General features: G+C 44.5%; 2 protein-coding genes across 4 annotated transcripts in view; both read right to left on the bottom strand.

Moving 5' to 3' along the window:
• The window catches only part of anp32e (acidic (leucine-rich) nuclear phosphoprotein 32 family, member E), a 19,600-nt gene extending 19,200 nt beyond the window's left edge, over positions 1-400 (bottom strand). For both annotated transcript variants that reach the window (XM_028597761.1, XM_028597762.1), the window contains exon 1: positions 231-400. In XM_028597761.1, coding sequence (XP_028453562.1) covers positions 231-284 — 54 coding nt within the window. In that variant the 5' untranslated portion in view covers positions 285-400. The remainder of the gene's footprint in view (positions 1-230) is intronic.
• A 6,105-nt stretch (positions 401-6,505) lies between these two features.
• gabpb2a (GA binding protein transcription factor subunit beta 2a) overlaps positions 6,506-20,000 on the bottom strand; it is a 25,096-nt gene continuing 11,601 nt past the window's right edge. For both annotated transcript variants that reach the window (XM_028597407.1, XM_028597406.1), the window contains 5 exons: positions 14,698-14,892; positions 13,225-13,375; positions 12,918-13,094; positions 8,658-8,776; positions 6,506-7,191 (listed from right to left, as the gene is read on the bottom strand). In XM_028597407.1, coding sequence (XP_028453208.1) covers positions 6,823-7,191; positions 8,658-8,776; positions 12,918-13,094; positions 13,225-13,375; positions 14,698-14,892 — 1,011 coding nt within the window. In that variant the 3' untranslated portion in view covers positions 6,506-6,822. The remainder of the gene's footprint in view (positions 7,192-8,657; positions 8,777-12,917; positions 13,095-13,224; positions 13,376-14,697; positions 14,893-20,000) is intronic.

The raw sequence follows: 20,000 nt of genomic DNA, 5'->3' as shown, positions 1-20,000 counted from the left end.
AGTTGATCTAACTATAACCCTGGTCGCTAAGAGGTTTAAAACAGACCGAAGGAAGCCGTTAAGCGGACCCCGTGTGTGTGATGCCCGAGCCGGGGGTGGTGGGTGAGCGGAGCGAGCGAGTAGCCCGGCTCCGGTCGTCTCCGCTCATCCCATCACATCACCTCCCCGGTATAGCTATTTCAGGACACATTTAAAATGTTAATAAAACATAAAAATAAAAGCCCGCTCACCTCCGCCGCGCTCCGGTTCCTCAGCTCCAACGTGATTCTCTTCTTCATGTCCATGTTGAGTTTTTAAAATGTTGAGAAGCAGAAAACCGGCGAACAGTTGACCCAAAGTCCCGGGGATCCGAGCGGGCAGCAGCTCTCCTCTGATGGCCACAGTTTGCCTACTGATCCTCCATGATACCTCGCGCGCCCTGCCCCCCCTCCTTCCTCCCCTCCCCTTGCGGCCCCGCCCCCTTCGCTGCACGGGATTGGCCGAACGCCCCCTCTCTGCCGCCTCTGATTGGACGGCGGACACGTCAGTAAAAGGGCTGATCGGGGCCATAATCCACGCGCTGGGCGGGAACATGTCGAATGATAGACAGTTGGCCGAACGCCTCATGGGAGATGTAGTTAACAATGCGGGACATTTAAATCGTTATTTATTGGTTAAAACGACCAAAATCAACAAACTTTTATTAGCATTGACCGCATTAGATGCTCAGTTGTTGTAGAATAGATGCAGAAAACATACAGAAAGGGCGGGAAAATACACAAAAAAACACTGAACCGCAAGTGTGGAAAGTAACTAAGTACATTTACTCAAGTACTGTACACATTTGAGGTATTTGTACTGTATCTGAGTATTTCCACATGCTACTTCCTACCTGTACTCCTTTCTGTGTGTGTGTGTGTGTGTGCGTGTGTCTGTATGTGGGTTTCTGTGTGTGTGTCTGTATGTGTGTGTGTCTGTCTGTATGTGGGTTTCTGTGTGTGTGTGTGTATGTGGGTTTCTGTGTGTGTCTGTCTGTATGTGTGTCTGTATATGTATGTGTGTGTGTGTGTGTGTGTGTCTGTCTGTATGTGGGTTTCTGTGTGTGTGTGTGTGTGTGTGTGTGTGTGTGTCTGTCTGTATGTGGGTTTCTGTGTGTGTCTGTATGTGTGTGTGAGTGTGTGTCTGTCTGTATGTGTGTCTGTATATGTATGTGTGTGTGTGTGTGTGTGTGTCTGTCTGTGTGTGTGTCTGTCTGTATGTGTGTCTATGTGTGTGTGTCTGTATGTGTGTGTCTGCAACATCTTAATGAAATAATGTACTTTCTACAGCATTTATTTAATAGTTACTTTTCAGGCACTTTAAGTATATTTGTAATAATTATGCTAATACAATAAACTGTGTAATTAATTAACTTAAAAAAAAAATCTGTTATTCTATTATTTAAATGTCTGCACGTATGTAATGTTGCTTTCAATGTCACAAAGTTTATATAAAATAAAATGATTCACACGTTAATTTGTCCTAATAATAAATGATGTGTGTAACAGTCAGTAGTATCTTGTCCAAAAAAAACTTTTAAAAACACATCGCACACCGACGGCACAGTGACGGATGATTATTTACATGGAGTCTGGTGGAGATATGCTGGCTTTATACTCTCTAAAAGTCCTGATTATTTACATGGAGTCTGGTGGAGATAGGCTGGCTCTATACACGCTAAAAGTCCTGATTATTAACATGGAGTCTGGTGGAGATATGCTGGCTCTATACACACTAAAAGTCCTGATTATTTACATGGAGTCTGGTGGAGATATGCTGGCTCTATACACGCTAAAAGTCCTGATTATTTACATGGAGTCTGGTGGAGATAGGCTGGCTCTATACACGCTAAAAGTCCTGATTATTAACATGGAGTCTGGTGGAGATATGCTGGCTCTATACACACTAAAAGTCCTGATTATTAACATGGAGTCTGGTGGAGATATGCTGGCTCTATACACACTAAAAGTCCTGATTATTAACATGGAGTCTGGTGGAGATATGCTGGCTCTATACACGCTAAAAGTCCTGATTATTTACATGGAGTCTGGTGGAGATATGCTGGCTCTATACACGCTAAAAGTCCTGATTATTTACATGGAGTCTGGTGGAGATATGCTGGCTCTATACACGCTAAAAGTCCTGATTATTTACATGGAGTCTGGTGGAGATATGCTGGCTCTATACACGCTAAAAGTCCTGATTATTTACATGGAGTCTGGTGGAGATATGCTGGCTCTATACACGCTAAAAGTCCTGATTATTTACATGGAGTCTGGTGGAGTTTGGTGATGGTGATTTCGGGGCTGTTTCATGTTAAACTAAAATGATCTTGCTCTTTAACTAAAAGGTCTATCTCTGTAGGGATCCATCCCATAATAATGGGTCCACGTGTCGCTGTGTGAAAGTATCACAAAACACAACTGAGATGTTACAAAAAAACAAAACAAGTGTTTATATTTCAGATTACCAATACAGGCAGCCATCATTATCACGGTGAAGCATTCAGGTACAGTTAAAAAAATACAACTTTATATGTACATAGAAAAAGGTCGGCTTGGCTGAGCTTATAAAAATAACTATCATAACTCAACTCAAACTCATGGAGGATCAGGGACAGGAAGGCTGATAGTTAGTAATCGATAAATGCTGTTCCAACAAACAGGGCTGAACCGGGACGGGAGACACAAACAGACCAGGACCAGGACCAGGGCCAAGACCAGGACCAGGACCAGGGCCAGGGCCAGGGCCAAGACCAAGACCAGGACCAGGACCAGGGCCAGGACCAGGGCCAGGACCAGGGCCAAGACCAGGACCAAGACGAGATGTTAAAGGAGAGATCTCTAACCTCCGATAGGGCTGCAACTACCCATTATATTCATCTGACTACATTACAATACCTGTGTGTGTGTGTGTCTGTGGGTTTCTGTGTGTGTGTTTCTGTGTCTGTATGTGTGTTTCTGTATGTGTGTGTGTGTCTGTATGTGATTCTGTATGTGTGTTTCTGTATGTGTGTTTCTGTATGTGTGTGTGTGTCTGTATCTGTGTGTTTCTGTGTGTGTGTTTATGTGTGTGTGTGTGTGTGTCTGTATCTGTGTGTGTGTCTGTATGTGTTTCTGTATGCGTGTGTGTGTTTCTGTATGTGTATCTGTATGTGTGTTGTGTGTCTGTATCTGTGTGTTTCTGTGTGTGTGTCTGTATGTGTTTCTGTATGTGTGTTTCTGTGTGTGTGTGTCTGTATGTGTTTCTGTGTGTATGTGTTTGTGTATGTGTGTGTGTCTGTATCTGTTTCTGTGTGTGTGTTTCTGTATGTGTGTGTGTCTGTATCTATGTGTGTGTCTGTATGTGTTTCTGTGTGTGTGTGTGTTTCTGTATGTGTGTGTGTCTGTATCTATGTGTGTGTCTGTATGTGTTTCTGTGTGTGTGTGTGTTTCTGTATGTGTGTGTGTCTGTATCTGTGTGTTTCTGTGTGTGTGTGTCTGTATGTGATTCTGTATCTGTGTGTGTGTGTGTGTGTCTGTATGTGATTCTGTATGTGTGTGTCTGTCTGTATCTGTGTGTTTCTGTGTGTGTGTGTGTGTGTGTGTGTCTGTATGTGAGTCAGTATGTGTGTGTATCTGTATGTGTGTGTGTGTGTGTGTCTGTCTGTGTGTATTTCTGTTTGGATACTTTCTCATGGAAGCCAACATGATGAAAACATTATCAGGTTGCGGCAACTACAGCCGGGAAGTTACGCAAAATCTCGGCAGATATAAATCAGATATTTATATATTTTATGTAATACTTCAATACACCCCGAGTTTGTTCTTAAAACATGATGACATCACACCCGTAACCACAAAACTGATTCGAAACATCGGAAACGTAACGTGAAAATAAAAAAAATAAAAATAAAGAATGGAAAAGCAGTTCGGAGTTATTTTAGTGTCTCGTTAGCGCTCACTCGGGGGAGTAAATGACCTGCAGGGATGCACCCAAGCCTCCTGGCTTCTGATTGGTCCGAATATTGGGCTTTAGCTGTACAGGTATTGTAACGTCAGTCTGTGTGTGTGTGTGTATGTGTCTATGTGTGTGTCGGTGTGTGTTTATGTGTGTGTGTGTGTGTGTGTCTGTTTATGTATGTATGTCTGTGTGTGTGTGTGTGTGTGTGTTTATGTGTGTCTCTGTGTGTGTTTATGTGTATCTCGGTGTGTGTGTACGTTTATGTGTGTCTGTGTGTGTTTGTGTGTGTGTTTATGTGTGTGTCTGTTTGAGTGTGTCTGTGTGTCTCTGTGTTTGTGTGTGTGTCTGTCTGTGTGTGTCTGTGTGTGTTTATGTGTGTCTGTATGTGTGTTTATGTGTGCGTTTGTGTGTCTGTCTGTGTGTGTGTGTCTGTGTGTGTGTGTCTCTGTGTGTGTGTCTCTGTGTGTGTGTTTATGTGTGTGTCGGTGTGTGTTTATGTGTGTGTGTGTGTGTGTGTGTCTGTTTATGTATGTATGTCTGTGTGTGTGTGTGTGTTTATGTGTATCTCGGTGTGTGTGTACGTTTATGTGTGTCTGTGTGTGTTTGTGTGTGTGTTTATGTGTGTGTCTGTTTGAGTGTGTCTGTGTGTCTGTGTTTGTGTGTGTGTCTGTCTGTGTGTGTCTGTGTGTGTGTTTATGTGTGTCTGTATGTGTGTTTATGTGTGCGTTTGTGTGTCTGTCTGTGTGTGTGTGTGTGTGTGTGTGTGTGTCTGTGTGTGTGTCTCTGTGTGTGTGTCTCTGTGTGTGTGTTTATGTGTGTGTCGGTGTGTGTTTATGTGTGTGTGTGTGTGTGTGTCTGTTTATGTATGTATGTCTGTGTGTGTGTGTGTGTGTGTTTATGTGTGTCTCTGTGTGTGTTTATGTGTATCTCGGTGTGTGTGTACGTTTATGTGTGTCTGTGTGTGTTTGTGTGTGTGTTTATGTGTGTGTCTGTTTGAGTGTGTCTGTGTGTCTCTGTGTTTGTGTGTGTGTCTGTCTGTGTGTGTCTGTGTGTGTGTTTATGTGTGTCTGTGTGTGTGTTTATGTGTGCGTTTGTGTGTCTGTCTGTGTGTGTGTGTCTGTGTGTGTGTGTGTGTGTGTGTGTGTGTGTCTGTTTATGTATGTATGTCTCTGTGTGTGTGTGTTTATGTTCATCTCTGTGTGTGTGTTTGTGTGTGTGTTTATGTGTGTGTTTATGTGTGTCTGTCTGTTTGAGTGTGTCTGTGTGTCTCTGTGTGTGTGTTTATGTGTGTCTCTGTGTTTGTGTGTGTGTCTGTGTGTTTGTGTGTCTGTGTGTGTTTATGTGTGTCTCTGTGTTTATGTGTGTTTGTGTGTGTCTGTGTGTCTGTTTATGTGTGTGTGTGTCTATGTGTATGTGTTTGTGTGTGAGTGTGTGTGTTTGTGTGCGTGTGTTTATGTGTGTATTTATGTGTGTGTGTGTGTGTGTGTGTGTCTGTTTATGTATGTATGTCTGTGTGTGTGTGTGTGTTTATGTGTATCTCGGTGTGTGTGTACGTTTATGTGTGTCTGTGTGTGTTTGTGTGTGTGTTTATGTGTGTGTCTGTTTGAGTGTGTCTGTGTGTCTCTGTGTTTGTGTGTGTGTCTGTCTGTGTGTGTCTGTGTGTGTGTTTATGTGTGTCTGTATGTGTGTTTATGTGTGCGTTTGTGTGTCTGTCTGTGTGTGTGTGTCTGTGTGTGTGTGTGTCTGTGTGTGTGTGTCTCTGTGTGTGTGTCTCTGTGTGTGTGTTTATGTGTGTGTCGGTGTGTGTTTGTGTGTGTGTGTGTGTGTGTGTTTATGTATGTATGTCTGTGTGTGTGTGTGTGTGTTTTATGTGTGTCTCTGTGTGTGTTTATGTGTATCTCGGTGTGTGTGTACGTTTATGTGTCTGTGTGTGTTTGTGTGTGTGTTTATGTGTGTCTGTTTGAGTGTGTCTGTGTGTCTCTGTGTTTGTGTGTGTGTCTGTCTGTGTGTGTCTGTGTGTGTGTTTATGTGTGTCTGTGTGTGTGTTTATGTGTGCGTTTGTGTGTCTGTCTGTGTGTGTGTGTCTGTGTGTGTGTGTCTGTGTGTGTGTGTGTGTCTGTTTATGTATGTATGTCTCTGTGTGTGTGTGTTTATGTTCATCTCTGTGTGTGTTGTTTGTGTGTGTTTATGTGTGTGTTTATGTGTGTCTGTCTGTTTGAGTGTGTCTGTGTGTCTCTGTGTGTGTGTTTATGTGTGTCTCTGTGTTTGTGTGTGTGTCTGTGTGTTTGTGTGTCTGTGTGTGTTTATGTGTGTCTCTGTGTTTATGTGTGTTTGTGTGTGTCTGTGTGTCTGTTTATGTGTGTGTGTGTCTATGTGTATGTGTTTGTGTGTGAGTGTGTGTGTTTGTGTGCGTGTGTTTATGTGTGTATTTATGTGTGTGTGTGTGTGTGTGTCTATGTGTCTGTGTGTGTGAGTGTGTGTGTGTGTTTGTGAGTGTATTTATGTGTGTATGTGTGTGAGTGTGTGTGTATGTGTGTGAGTGTGTGTGTGTGTGTGTGTGTGTGTGTGTGTGTGTGTGTGTGTGTGTGTGTGTGTGTGTGTTTAGGCCAGTCATTCTCTGGTCTTGCTGTGTTTGTGAGTTTCTCCTCCTCTCTGAAGTGGTGCTTTTTGAATCAATTAAAGGTTGAATAAAACGATTCACAAACAAACTTCGGGTCTTGTTTGTTTTTTGTCTGATTTTGATTCTCACAAAAGCCATGTCGTCTCTCCTCTTCGCTGTCTTTTCGTGGGAACGGTACACACACACGCTGTGCCTCAAACCCCTCCCGTTTAAGATCTGTCTCTTCCTCTCTCTCCTCTCCGTTAGGAGCTGACCTCGGTGGTCTCGCCGCCGGTCTCCACCAGCGTGACCTGCCCCTCCTCCCCCTCCATGATGATCCCTCCATCCTGCAGCACCACCATCTCTCCTTCCTCCACCATCGCGCCGGACGCCTCCTCCTCCTCCTCTTCGTCCTCCTCGTCTCCGCCCACCACTTCCTCGGGGCTGGCAGCGTTGCCCCCGGCGGCGGCGGTGTTGTTGTTGTTGTTGTTGTTGTTGATGGTGGTCTGGCTCTGGGACATGGCCTCCAGCTTGATGCGGTACTGCTCGGCCTCCTGCTCCTTACGCATCAGCTGCGTCCGGTACTCCTGGGCCTTCCTGTTGGCCTCCAGCAGCTGCCTCTGGAGCAACTCCTAAATGACAACAACAGGACAGTTTAAACATCATAGTCATCAGTTTCCAGGCAAAAAGCTGTAATAAATGTCCCATGACATGGTGCTCTTTGGATGCTTTTATATAGACCTTAGTGGTCCCCTAATACTGTATCTGAAGTCTCTTTTATATAGACCTTAGTGGTCCCCTAATACTGTATCTGAAGTCTCTTTTATATAGACCTTAGTGGTCCTCTAATACTGTATCTGAAGTCTCTTTTATATAGACTTTAGTGGTCCTCTAATACTGTATCTGAAGTCTCTTTTATATAGACTTAAGTGGTCCTCTAATACTGTATCTGAAGTCTCTTTTATATAGACTTTAGTGGTCCTCTAATACTGTATCTGAAGTCTCTTTTATATAGACCTTAGTGGTCCCCTAATACTGTATCTGAAGTCTCTTTTATATAGACCTTAGTGGTCCCCTAATATTGTATCTGAAGTCTCTTTTATATAGGCCTTAGTGGTCCCCTAATACTGTATCTGAAGTCTCTTTTATATAGACCTTAGTGGTCCCCTAATACTGTATCTGAAGTCTCTTTTATATAGACCTTAGTGGTCCTCTAATACTGTATCTGAAGTCTCTTTTATATAGACCTTAGTGGTCCCTAATACTGTATCTGAAGTCCCAGGGCTCGGTTTACGGGGACTCATATTAATGTTAAAAAACCTCATAAAGTGAAAATTTAACACTCGTTCAATCGTACCGACTAATCAATTAGTTGATTTAATCGACAAATCTTTAAATCTGAGTTTCTCCGCAAAGAGTCATGTTAAAAGCACCACTGAAACCCATTTACAATGTCCCCAAAATCAAGGCACCAATCACAACCGTTGAGGCGTTTTAAAACGTAAAACCTTGGAAAAAGTCGGTAGAAAGAAGCAAGTACGACAAGAAAAATAGGTGGAAACGTAACGTTAGCGCCATGATGTTTTACTAACGTTACTCGGTACGTAACGTTAGCGCCGTGATGTTGTACTAACGTTACTCGGTACGTAACATTAGCTCCGTGATGTTGTACTGAGGTTACTCGGTACGTAACGTTAGCTCCGTGATGTTGTAGTAATGTTACTCGGTACGTAACGTTAGCTCCGTGATGTTATACTAACGTTACTCGGTACGTAACATTAGCTCCGTGATGTTGTACTGAGGTTACTCGGTACGTAACGTTAGCTCCGTGATGTTGTAGTAATGTTACTCGGTACGTAACGTTAGCTCCGTGATGTTATACTAACGTTACTCGGTACGTAACGTTAGCTCCGTGATGTTATACTAACGTTACTCGGTACGTAACGTTAGCTCCGTGATGTTTTACTAACGTTACTCGGTACGTTACGTTAGCTCTGTGATGTTGTACTAAGGTTATATATTATAGCTCCTATATTGTCTTTGTATTTCGGAATTCGTCAGCCCTAACACGCACGCACACACACTCAACGTGTCTTACCGTCTCTCCCGTGTCGTTGTGGTTGTTGGTCACCTCCAGCTTCCTCTTCCTGGAGGGCGGAGGCTGAGGCTCCTCAGTCACCACCTCCTCCGTCACAGTGTTGGCCGGCACCGCCAACACTGAAAACACACACACACACACACACACACACACACAGACACGCACACACAGATTAACAATCAATATATTGTGCTACATCTCCACCGCTAAATGTTGGTTTTTAAACGCCAGAGCATGGGGAATGAGAGTGGAGGGTGGGGGGGCACATCAGAGAAGGGGGAATGAGAGGGGAAACACCAGAGCAGGAGGAATGAGAGAGGGAAACATCAGAGCAGGAGGAATGAGAGAGGGAAACATCAGAGCAGAGCAGGGGGAATGAGAGAGGGAAACATCAGAGCAGAGCAGGGGGAATGAGAGAGGGAAACATCAGAGCAGGAGGAATGAGAGGAAGACACACCAGAGCAGGGGGAATGAGAGGAAGACACACCAGAGCAGGGGGAATTAGAGGAGGACACACCAGAGCAGGGGGAATGAGAGGAGGAAACACCAGAGCAGGGGGGAATGAGAGGGTGGAAACACCAGAGCAGGGGAATGAGAGGGTGGAAACACCAGAGCAGGGGAATGAGAGGGGAGACCACCAGAGCAGGGGGGAATCAGAGGGTGGAAACACCAGAGCAGGGGGAATGAGAGGGTGGAAACACCAGAGCAGGGGGAATGAGAGGGTGGAAACACCAGAGCAGGGGGAATGAGAGGGGGGAACACCAGAGCAGGGGAATGAGTGGGGAAACAACAGAGCAGGGGGAATGAGAGGGGAAACACCAGAGCAGGGGGAATGAGAGGGGGGAAACACCAGAGCAGGGGGAATGAGAGGGGGAAACACCAGAGCAGGGGGAATGAGAGGGTGGAAACACCAGAGTAGGGCTGGGCGATATGGAACAAAAGTCATATCCCGATATATTTTGGCTGAATATCGATATACGATATATATCCCGATATTTTTTAAACATAGATACCGTATAACAACAGGAGTACCTTTTTTTTTTTTTAAATCAAAGCTCCATTAGGTGCAAATTTAAAAAAAAAAATATCTTAAATAAAAAGCCTATAAAATAAAAGAGGCCAATCCAAAAGGAGTCAGCAGCTTGCTTGGAGCAAGGATCAAATTTGAACTATGTTGATATATGCGATATGGTCTAATTCCATATCTCATTTAAAAATATATCGATATATATTTTTTTTTTATCGATATATCGCCCAGCCCTACGTTGACTTTAAGACATCAGCAAATATTGTATACAGTACAGGCCAAAAGTTTGGACTCACCTTCTCATTCAATGTGTTTCCTTTTTATTTTCATGACTATTTACATTGTAGATTCTCACTGAAGGCATCAAAACTATGAATGAACACATATGGAATTATGTACTTAACAAGAAAGTGTGAAATAACTGAAAACATGTCTTATATTTTAGATTCTTCAAAGTAGCCACCATTTGCTTTTTTTGATAACTCTGCAAACCCTTGGTGTTCTCTCAATGAGCTTCATGAGGTAGTCACCTGAAATGGTTTTACCTTCACAGGTGTGCTTTGTCAGGGTTAATTAGTGGAAGTTTTTCCTTATTAATAAAAAAAAGCAAAGGGTGGCTACTTTGAAGAATCTAAAATATAAGACATGTTTTCAGTTATTTCACACTTTTTGTTAAGTACATAATTCCATATGTGTTCATTCATAGTTTTGATGCCTTCAGTGAGAATCTACAATGTAAATAGTCATGAAAATAAAAAGGAAACGCATTGAATGAGAAGGTGTGTCCAAACTTTTGTCCTGTACTGTATATGTCGTTGGTAGGGCTGGACGATATGGAGAAATTCATACATTGCGATATTATTGACCAAATACCTTGATATCGAGGTATTGGTGCTTTAAACAAAGGGGATATTCTAGGGTTGACAGTTGGTGCTTTAACAAAGGGGGGAATGAGAGGGGGGAATGAGAGGGGGGGAATGAGAGGGGGGAATGAGAGGGGGGAATGAGAGGGGGGGGGGGAATGAGAGGGGGAATGAGAGGGGGAGGGGGGAGAGGGGGAATGAGAGGGGGAATGAGAGGGGGAATGAGAGGGGGAAATGAGAGGGGGGGAATGAGAGGGGGGGAAATGAGAGGGGAAATGAGAGGGGGGAATGAGGGGGGAATGAGAGGGGAAATGAGAGGGGGGAATGAGAGGGGAAATGAGGGGGAAATGAGAGGGGAATGAGAGGGGGAATGAGAGGGGGATGAGAGGGGGAATGAGAGGAGGGGAATGAGAGGGGGGAATGAGAGGGAGGGGGGGGAATGAGAGGGGGGAATGAGAGGGGGAATGAGAGGGGGAATGAGGAGGGGGGGGGAATGAGAGGGGAGAGAGGGGGAATGAGAGGGGGGAATGAGAGGGGGGAAATGGGAATGGAGGGGGAATGAGAGGGGGAATGAGAGGGGGAATGAGAGGGGGGAATGAGAGAGGGGGGGAATGAGAGAGGGGGGAATGAGAGGAGGGAAATGAGAGGGGGAATGAGAGGGGGAATGGGGGGAAATGAGAGGGGGGGAATGAGAGAGGGGAAATGAGGGGGGGAATGAAGGGGGAATGAGAGGGGGAAAGAGAGAGGGGGGAATGAGAGGGGGGAATGAGAGGGGGAATGAGAGGGGGAAATGAGAGGGGGAATGAGAGGGGGGAGAGGGGGAATGAGGGGGGAAAATGAGAGGGGGAATGAGAGGGGGAATGAGAGAGGGGAATGAGAGAGGGGGGAATGAGAGAGGGGGGAATGAGAGAGGGGGGAATGAGAGGGGGGGGAATGAGAGGGGGGGGAATGAGAGGGGGGGAATGAGAGGGGGAATGAGAGGGGGGGGGAATGAGAGGGGGGAATGAGAGGGGGGGGAATGAGAGGGGGAATGAGAGGGGGGAATGAGAGGGGGGAATGAGAGGGGGAATGAGGGGGGAATGAGAGGGGGGGAAATGAGGGGGAATGAGAGGGGGGAATGAGAGGGGGAATGAGAGGGGGAATGAGAGGGGAAATGAGAGAATGGGGAATGAATGAGAGGGGGAATGAGAGGAGGGAATGAGAGGGGGAATGAGAGGGGGAGGGGGGAATGAGAGGGGGGAATGAGAGGGGGAAATGAGGAGGGAAATGAGAGGGGGGGGGGAATGAGAGGAGGGAATGAGAGGGGGGAATGAGAGGGGGAATGAGAGGGGGGAATGAGAGGGGGGAATGAGAGGGGGGAATGAGGGGGGAATGAGAGGGGGAATGAGAGGGGGAATGAGGAGGGAATGGGAATGAGAGGGGGAGAGAGGGGAAATGTGAGGGGGAATGAGGGGGGAATGAGAGGTGGGAATGAGAGGGGGGGGGGGAATGAGAGAGGGAATGAGGGGGAATGAGAGGGGAATGAGGGGGGAATGGAGAGGGGGGGATGAGAGGGGGAATGAGAGGGGGAATGAGAGGGGGAAATGAGAGGGGGGAATGAGAGGGGGGGGAATGAGAGGGGGAATGAGAGGGGGAATGAGAGGGGGAGAGGGGAATGAGAGGGGGGAATGAGAGGGGGGAATGAGAGGGGGAATGAGAGGAGGGAAATGAGGGGGGAATGAGAGGGGGGAATGAGAGGGGGAATGAGAGGGGGGGAATGAGAGGGGGAATGAGAGGGGGGAATGAGAGGGGGGAATGAGAGGGGGGAATGAGAGGGGGGAATGGAGGGGGAATGAGAGGGGGGAATGAGAGGGGGGAATGAGAGGGGGGAATGAGAGGGGGGAATGAGAGGGGGAATGAGAGGGGGAGATGAGAGGAGGGGGGAATGAGAGGGGGAATGAGGGGGGAAGAGGGGGAAATGAGAGGGGGGAATGAGAGGAGGGGGGGGATGAGAGGAGGAATGGAGGGGGAATGAGAGGGGGGAATGAGAGGGGGAGAGGGGGGAATGAGAGGGGGGAATGAGAGGGGGAATGAGAGGGGAATGAGAGGGGGGAGGGGGAATGAGGGGGGGGAATGAGAGGGGGAGAATGGAATGAGGGGGAAATGTGAGGGGGGGAATGAGAGGGGAGGGGGGAATGAGAGGGGGAATGAGAGGAGGGAATGAGAGGGGGGAATGAGAGGGGGAATGAGAGGGGGGGAATGAGAGGAGGGAATGAGAGGGGGGAATGTGAGAGGGGGAATGTGAGAGGGGGGAATGAGAGGAGGGAATGAGAGGGGGGGATTGAGAGGGGGGAATGAGAGGGGGGATTGAGAGGGGGGAATGAGACCTACTCTGCTGTCCGTGCTGCATGGTGACGAAGAACGGCGGCGGCATGCCTCCGGTGGTCTGCAGGTTGCCGTGCTGGTCCGTTACTATGGTGATGACCCTCTGACCGGCCTCGTTGACGACGGTGGCGTGCTGGATGTTGGAGTCCAGAGCGCTGGCGGCCATTGCTTCCTCCGAGTCACCTGAGACACACAAAGAGACGCACACACACTGAGACAGAGTGTGTGTGTGTGTATATATATATATATATATATATATATATATATATATATATATATATATATATGTGTGTGTGTATGTGTGTATTAATACCTGCGTTGGCCTTGTTGAGCAGCTCGGCCAGGTTCACCACCCCTCCCTGGATGGACGGGATTCCCTGGATGATGAACTGCGGCTGGTTGGTGCTGCTGGTCTCCACGTTCATGCTCACCTGGTTCATGTTCACCTGGTTCTGCATGCCCTCACACACACACACACACACACACACACACACACACACACACACACACACACACACACAGTTGAGCGCTAGTAATTAAAGTTGAGTATAAGTAGTGTGAACGTGGTCCAGTGTGACCCACGTTTGTATAAATAAAGTTTTGTAAACATGGTTCTGTGTGACCCACTTTTGTGTCAATAAAGTTGTGTATAAGTAGTGTAAACGTGGTTCTGTGTGACCCACTTTTGTGTCAATAAAGTAGTCTAAACGTGGTTCTGTGTAACCCACTTTTGTGTCGATAAAGTAGTGTAAACGTGGTTTTGTGTGACCCACGTTTGTTTCAATAAAGTTGTGTAAACGTGGTTCTGTGTAACCCACATTTGTGTCAATAAAGTTGTGTATAAGTTGTGTAAACGTGGTTCTGTGCATGACCCACGTTTGTGTCAATAAAGTTGTGTAAACGTGGTTCTGTGTAACCCACATTTGTGTCAATAAAGTTGTGTATAAGTTGTGTAAACGTGGTTCTGTGTGACCCACGTTTGTGTCAATAAAGTTGTGTAAACGTGGTTCTGTGTAACCCACATTTGTGTCAATAAAGTTGTGTATAAGTTGTGTAAACGTGGTTCTGTGTGACCCACGTTTGTGTCAATAAAGTAGTGTAAACGTGGTTCTGTGTAACCCACATTTGTGTCAATAAAGTTGTGTATAAGTTGTGTAAACGTGGTTCTGTGCATGACCCACGTTTGTGTCAATAAAGTTGTGTAAACGTGGTTCTGTGTAACCCACATTTGTGTCAATAAAGTTGTGTATAAGTTGTGTAAACGTGGTTCTGTGCATGACCCACGTTTGTGTCGATAAAGTTGTGTAAACGTGGTTCTATGCGTGACCCACGTTTGTGTCGATAAAGTTGTGTAAACGTGGTTCTGTGTAACCCACATTTGTGTCAATAAAGTTGTGTATAAGTTGTGTAAACGTGGTTCTGTGTAACCCACGTTTGTGTTGATAAAGTTGTGTAAACGTGGTTCTGTGTGTGACCCACGTTTGTGTCAATAAAGTTGTGTAAACGTGGTTCTGTGTAACCCACATTTGTGTCAATAAAGTTGTGTATAAGTTGTGTAAACGTGGTTCTGTGTGTGATCCACGTTTGTGTCGATAAAGTTGTGTAAACGTGGTTCTATGCGTGACCCACGTTTGTGGCGATAAAGTTGTGTAAACGTGGTTCTGTGTAACCCACGTTTGTGTTAATAAAGTTGTGTAAAAGTAGTGTAAACGTGGTTCTGTGTGTGACCCACGTTTGTGTCGATAAAGTTGTGTAAACGTGGTTCTGACTGTAAACGGCGTCTGACCTGCAGCAGCAGCATGAGCTCCGTGTTCTGGATGTCGGCGGCGATGTCAAACGGCGACTTGTCGAACTTGCTGAGCGCGTGCACGTCGGCGCCGTGTTTGATGAGCGTCTCGGCGACGCCGTGGTGACCGTGCTGCGCCGCCCAGTGCAGCGCCGTCATCTTCAGCATGTCTTTGGCGTTGATGTCCGCTCCGCTCTGGAAAAAGTAAAAAAAAATAAATAAATAAATAAAAAAACTGCAGTCATGACTACGGTTGTTGTTTTTTATTATTCAGTGTGCTGATGTGCAATCGGCACACTGACTATTATTGTCCATACTTATTATTATTTATTATGTAAATAATCAGTACTTTAAGCATCCTGAACCCACCAGACTCCATGTAAATAATCAGTACTTTAAGCATCCTGAACCCACCAGACTCCATGTAAATAATCAGTACTTCAAGCATCCTAAACCCACATGACTCCCATTTAAATAATAAAGTAATTTAAGCATCCCGAACCCACCAGACTCCATGTAAATAATCGATACTTTAAGCATCCCGAACCCACCAGACTCCATGTAAATAATCGATACTTTAAGCATCCCAAACCCACCAGACTCCATGTAAATAATCGATACTTTAAGCATCCCGAACCCAACAGACTCCATGTAAATAATCGATACTTTAAGCATCCCGAATCCAACAGACTCCATGTAAATAATCAATACTTTAAGCATCCTAAACCCACCAGACTCCATGTAAATAATCAATACTTTAAGCATCCTAAATCCATCAGACTCCTATTAATATTCTCTCTCTCTCTCTCTCTCTCTCTCTCTCTCTGTGTGTGACCTATGTATCTACTTGTATCTCGGATGTGCACCAAGTAGTAGGCACACTGTCAATATTTCTTCCCGGAATTTTCTAGTTATTATTCCGCCTGTTTTTTGTCCCGCTAAGAGTCACGGAGCGTTGCCAACACGTGCACACAAAATACATCAAAACGTGTGTTATGATTGGGAATGGTGTGCTATGACTTTTCAAAAAGATTTCCTGCACGGTTTTCACGAAATCTGCAAAAAACGTCCGCAAAACGTCCCATAGACTTGAATGGGAAATCTTCAGGAAATCTCTTAACATAGCTCAAAACAACCCCTCTTTGGGGCCATGCTGTATCGCCATACTTTAATGTAGAAAACTAATTAAAAGTTTAAACCGAAGACAAGACTTTGGCGTTTATTGGGTTGAATGGGCAAACAAATTGCTCTTTCCCCAACAGTTTTCACTCTTCATACATCACTGATGGTCAAAATGTAGGGATTGTTGTGCCGGTCGCAGACATGAAACTATGGAATCCATCGGACTTAAACTTTTGGCTGTCTTCATACCAACTGCCGATAGAAACAACAACAAAAACAATGGAGCTGCAGTACAATTCTCTGAACTTTTTTCTAAACAAATCACTCTCTCCCCTACAGTTTTTAATCTTCATACATCATTGTTGGTCAAAATGTAGGGAATTTTGTGCCGGTCGCAGACATGAAACTATGGTATCCATCGGATGTAAACTTTTGGCTCTGATCATACCAACTGCCGATAGAAAAAATGAAAAGAAATGGAGCTGCAATTGTTGTCCAAAATATTGCTCTCTCCCTCCTACAGTTTTCATTCTTCATACATCATAGTTGGTCAAAATGTAGGAAATGTTGTGCCGGTCGCAGACATGTAACTATGGAATCCATCAGACTTAAACTTTTGGCTTTGATCATACCAACTGCCGATAAAATTGAAAAGAAAATATATGCGGAAATCACCATAGCAACAATGTTCTGACACACACACCTCCTATCATGGAGACTCTTTACCGTAGGTTGTGTTGTCCTCTCTTACAGGACATGTCAAACAGCAGAGTAAAGGTAGCTCGGATCAGCTGTTACTAATGATATTAACTTTATACCTGTGGTGACGATGGCCTGGGATGTCAAACAGGCAGGTTTTTGTTGTTAGCCAGTGCTATTCAGATGTGCACCAAGTAGTAGGCACACTGTCAAAATTTCTTGCAGAATTTTCTAGTTGTTGTTATTATTATTAATTATTATTATTACTACTACAACTAATTATATTCTATTTTTCCATTCCCTGTACTTTATTTATATTTTTTCAATCCCAGAGTGGGATTAATAAAGTCTCTTATAATATGACTTGAAAAGTTTTTCGACATACTATGACTTTTTAAGACGTTTTTCGACATACTATAATATGACTTTTTCGACATACTATATTATGACTTTTTACGACAGACTATACTATGACTTTTTTCGACAGACTATAATATGACTTTTTAGACATACTATACTATGACTTTTTTCGACAGACTATAATATGACTTTTTTAGACATACTATAATATGACTTTTTTCAATATTACTTTTTAAGACTTATTTCAACATACTATAATATGACCAAGACTTTTTTCAACATACTATACTATAATATTACTTTTTTCAACATACTATAATATGACTTTTTTCAACATACTACACTATGACTTTTTAAGACTTTTTTCAACATACTATAATATGACTTTTTTAGACATACTATATTATGACTTTTTACGACAGACTATACTATGACTTTTTTCGACAGACTATAATATGACTTTTTAGACATACTATACTATGACTTTTTTCGACAGACTATAATATGACTTTTTAGACATACTATACTATGACTTTTTTCGACAGACTATAATATGACTTTTTTAGACATACTATAATATGACTTTTTTCAATATTACTTTTTAAGAATTTTTTCAACATACTATAATATGACCAAGACTTTTTTCAACATACTATAATATGACCAAGACTTTTTTCAACATACTATAATATTACTTTTTCGACATACTATAATATTACTTTTTCGACATACTATAATATTACTTTTTAAGACTTTTTTCAACATACTATAATATTACTTTTTCGACATACTATAATATTACTTTTTAAGACTTATTTCAACATACTATAATATTACTTTTTAAGACTTTTTTCAACATACTATAATATTACTTTTTCGACATACTATAATATTACTTTTTAAGACTTATTTCAACATACTATAATATTACTTTTTAAGACTTTTTTTCCATCCATCTTATAATATTATCCGACTTTTGTACTATAATACTCAACAGGGGACCCCAAACTTCCCTTTCCCGATTACTTTTAACCAGCTACTAATATTCCCACTTTTTAAGATAATCCCTTATTCCTGGGTCTTACTATAATATTGGGCTTTTTAAACACCTCCCTTTTCAACATCCTTACTATAATCATTCCTTTTCTCGACATACTATAATATTACCCATTTTTAAGACCCTTATTTCAACCATACTATAATATTTGCCTTCTGGCTAAGCTTTTTTAAGACTTTTTTTCTCCATAATCTATAATATTACCTTTTTAAGACTTAACACAACCCCAATACTTAACTCCTTCACTTTTAAGGACTCATTTCAACCTGCTGAGAACCATGGCCTCAGATTTAAGGTGCTTCCTTCCCAACCGCTTCACACTCGGTTGCGAACCGATCTATAATATTACTTTTCAGGACCACATCATCTGCAAAGATACTATAATCCCCATTAACCCCTTTTTAAGACTTCCTTCCATCAATATACAAACAGGATTGGTGATATTAACCCTTTTTACTAAGAACCCGGACACAGCTTTTTTTGGTTGTACAGACATTGGATGGCCCTATAATACTCCCGCAGCACCTCCCACAGTATCTCCCGGGGGACCCGGTCATTTCTCCAAATCCACTAAACACATTATTGGGCATACTCCCAGGCTCCCTTTTGCAAAGAGCTACCGTTGTTCCACTACCAGGGCGGAATCTTTTCCTCCTCAACCCGAGGTTCGACTATTGGCGAACCCTCCTTTCCAACACCTTTAGACTTTACCAGGGAGGCTGAGAAGTGTGATACCCCTATAATTGGCACACACCCTCTGGTCCCCTTTTTTCAAGGGGAACCACCACCCCAGTCTGCCAATCCCAGACTTCCACTTTTTAAGTTGAAAAGGCGTGTCAACCAGGACATCCACACCCAGAGCCTTGAGCATTTCTGGACTCTCATCAATCCCGGGGCTTTGCCACTGTGTAGTTGTTTGACTACATCAGTGACTTCCGCCTGGGAAATCGGCGACAATCCCCCATTATCCTCCAGCTCTGCCTCTAACATAGAGGCGTATTAGTCGGATTCAGGAGTTCTGCAAAGTGCTCCTTCCACCATATTACCTCCTCAGTTGAGGTCAACAGTGTCCCATCCTTACTGTACACAGCTTGGATGGTTCCCTTCCCCTCCTGGGTGGCGAACAGTTTTCCAGAAGCACTTTGGTGCCGACCGAAAGTCCTTCTCCATGTCTTCTCAAACTTCTCCCACACCCGCTGCTTTGCCTCTTTCACGGCAGAGGCTGCAGCCCTCCGGGCCCTTGATTGCCCTGCAACCGCCTCCGGGTCCTCCGGGATAACATATCCCGGAAGGACTCCTTCTTCAGTCAGACGGCTTCCCTGACCACCGTTGTCCACCACGGTGTTAGGTGGGTTACCGCCCCTTGAGGCACCTAAGACCCTAAGACCACAGCTCCTCGCTGCAGCTTCAGCAATGGAAACTTTGAACATTGTCCACTCGGGTTCAATGCCCCCAGCCTCCACAGGGATGCCTGAAAAGCTCCGCCCGGAGGTGTGAGTTGAAAGTCTGTTGGACAGGGCCTCCTCAGGCGTTCCCAATTTACCCACTACACGTTTGGGCTTACCAGGTCTGTCCAGAGTCTTCCCCCACCCTCTGACCCAACTCACCACCAGATGGTGATCGGTTGACAGCTCTGCCCCTCTCTTCACCCAGTGTCCAAAACATACGGCCTCAGATCAGATGAAACGATTATGAAATCATCATTGACCTTGACCTAGGGTGCTCTGGTACCAGGTACACTTATGAGCATCCCTATGTTCGAACATGGTGTTCGTTATAGACAATCCATGACTACACACCAACAACAAACAACCACTCTGGTTTAGATCAGGAGGCCGTTCCTCCCAATCACACCTCTCAGGTGTCTCCATCATTGCCCACACAAGTCCCCCACAGAACAATGGGTCCCCCACTGGAGCCCCATGCAGGACTCCAGTCAAGGTCTCAAAGAAGGCCGAATACTCCGAACTCCTGTTTGGTGCATATGCACAAACAACAGTCACCCCCCACAACCCCCCAGGCGTGGGGAGGCGACCCTCTCGTCCACACTCCAACACAGCGGCGC

This window comes from Perca flavescens, chromosome 14 (genome assembly GCF_004354835.1).
Source record: "Perca flavescens isolate YP-PL-M2 chromosome 14, PFLA_1.0, whole genome shotgun sequence".
Lineage (NCBI taxonomy): Eukaryota > Metazoa > Chordata > Actinopteri > Perciformes > Percidae > Perca > Perca flavescens.
The sequence above is the reverse complement of the archived record's forward strand: the minus strand, read 5'-3'. Positions and strand labels throughout refer to the sequence as shown.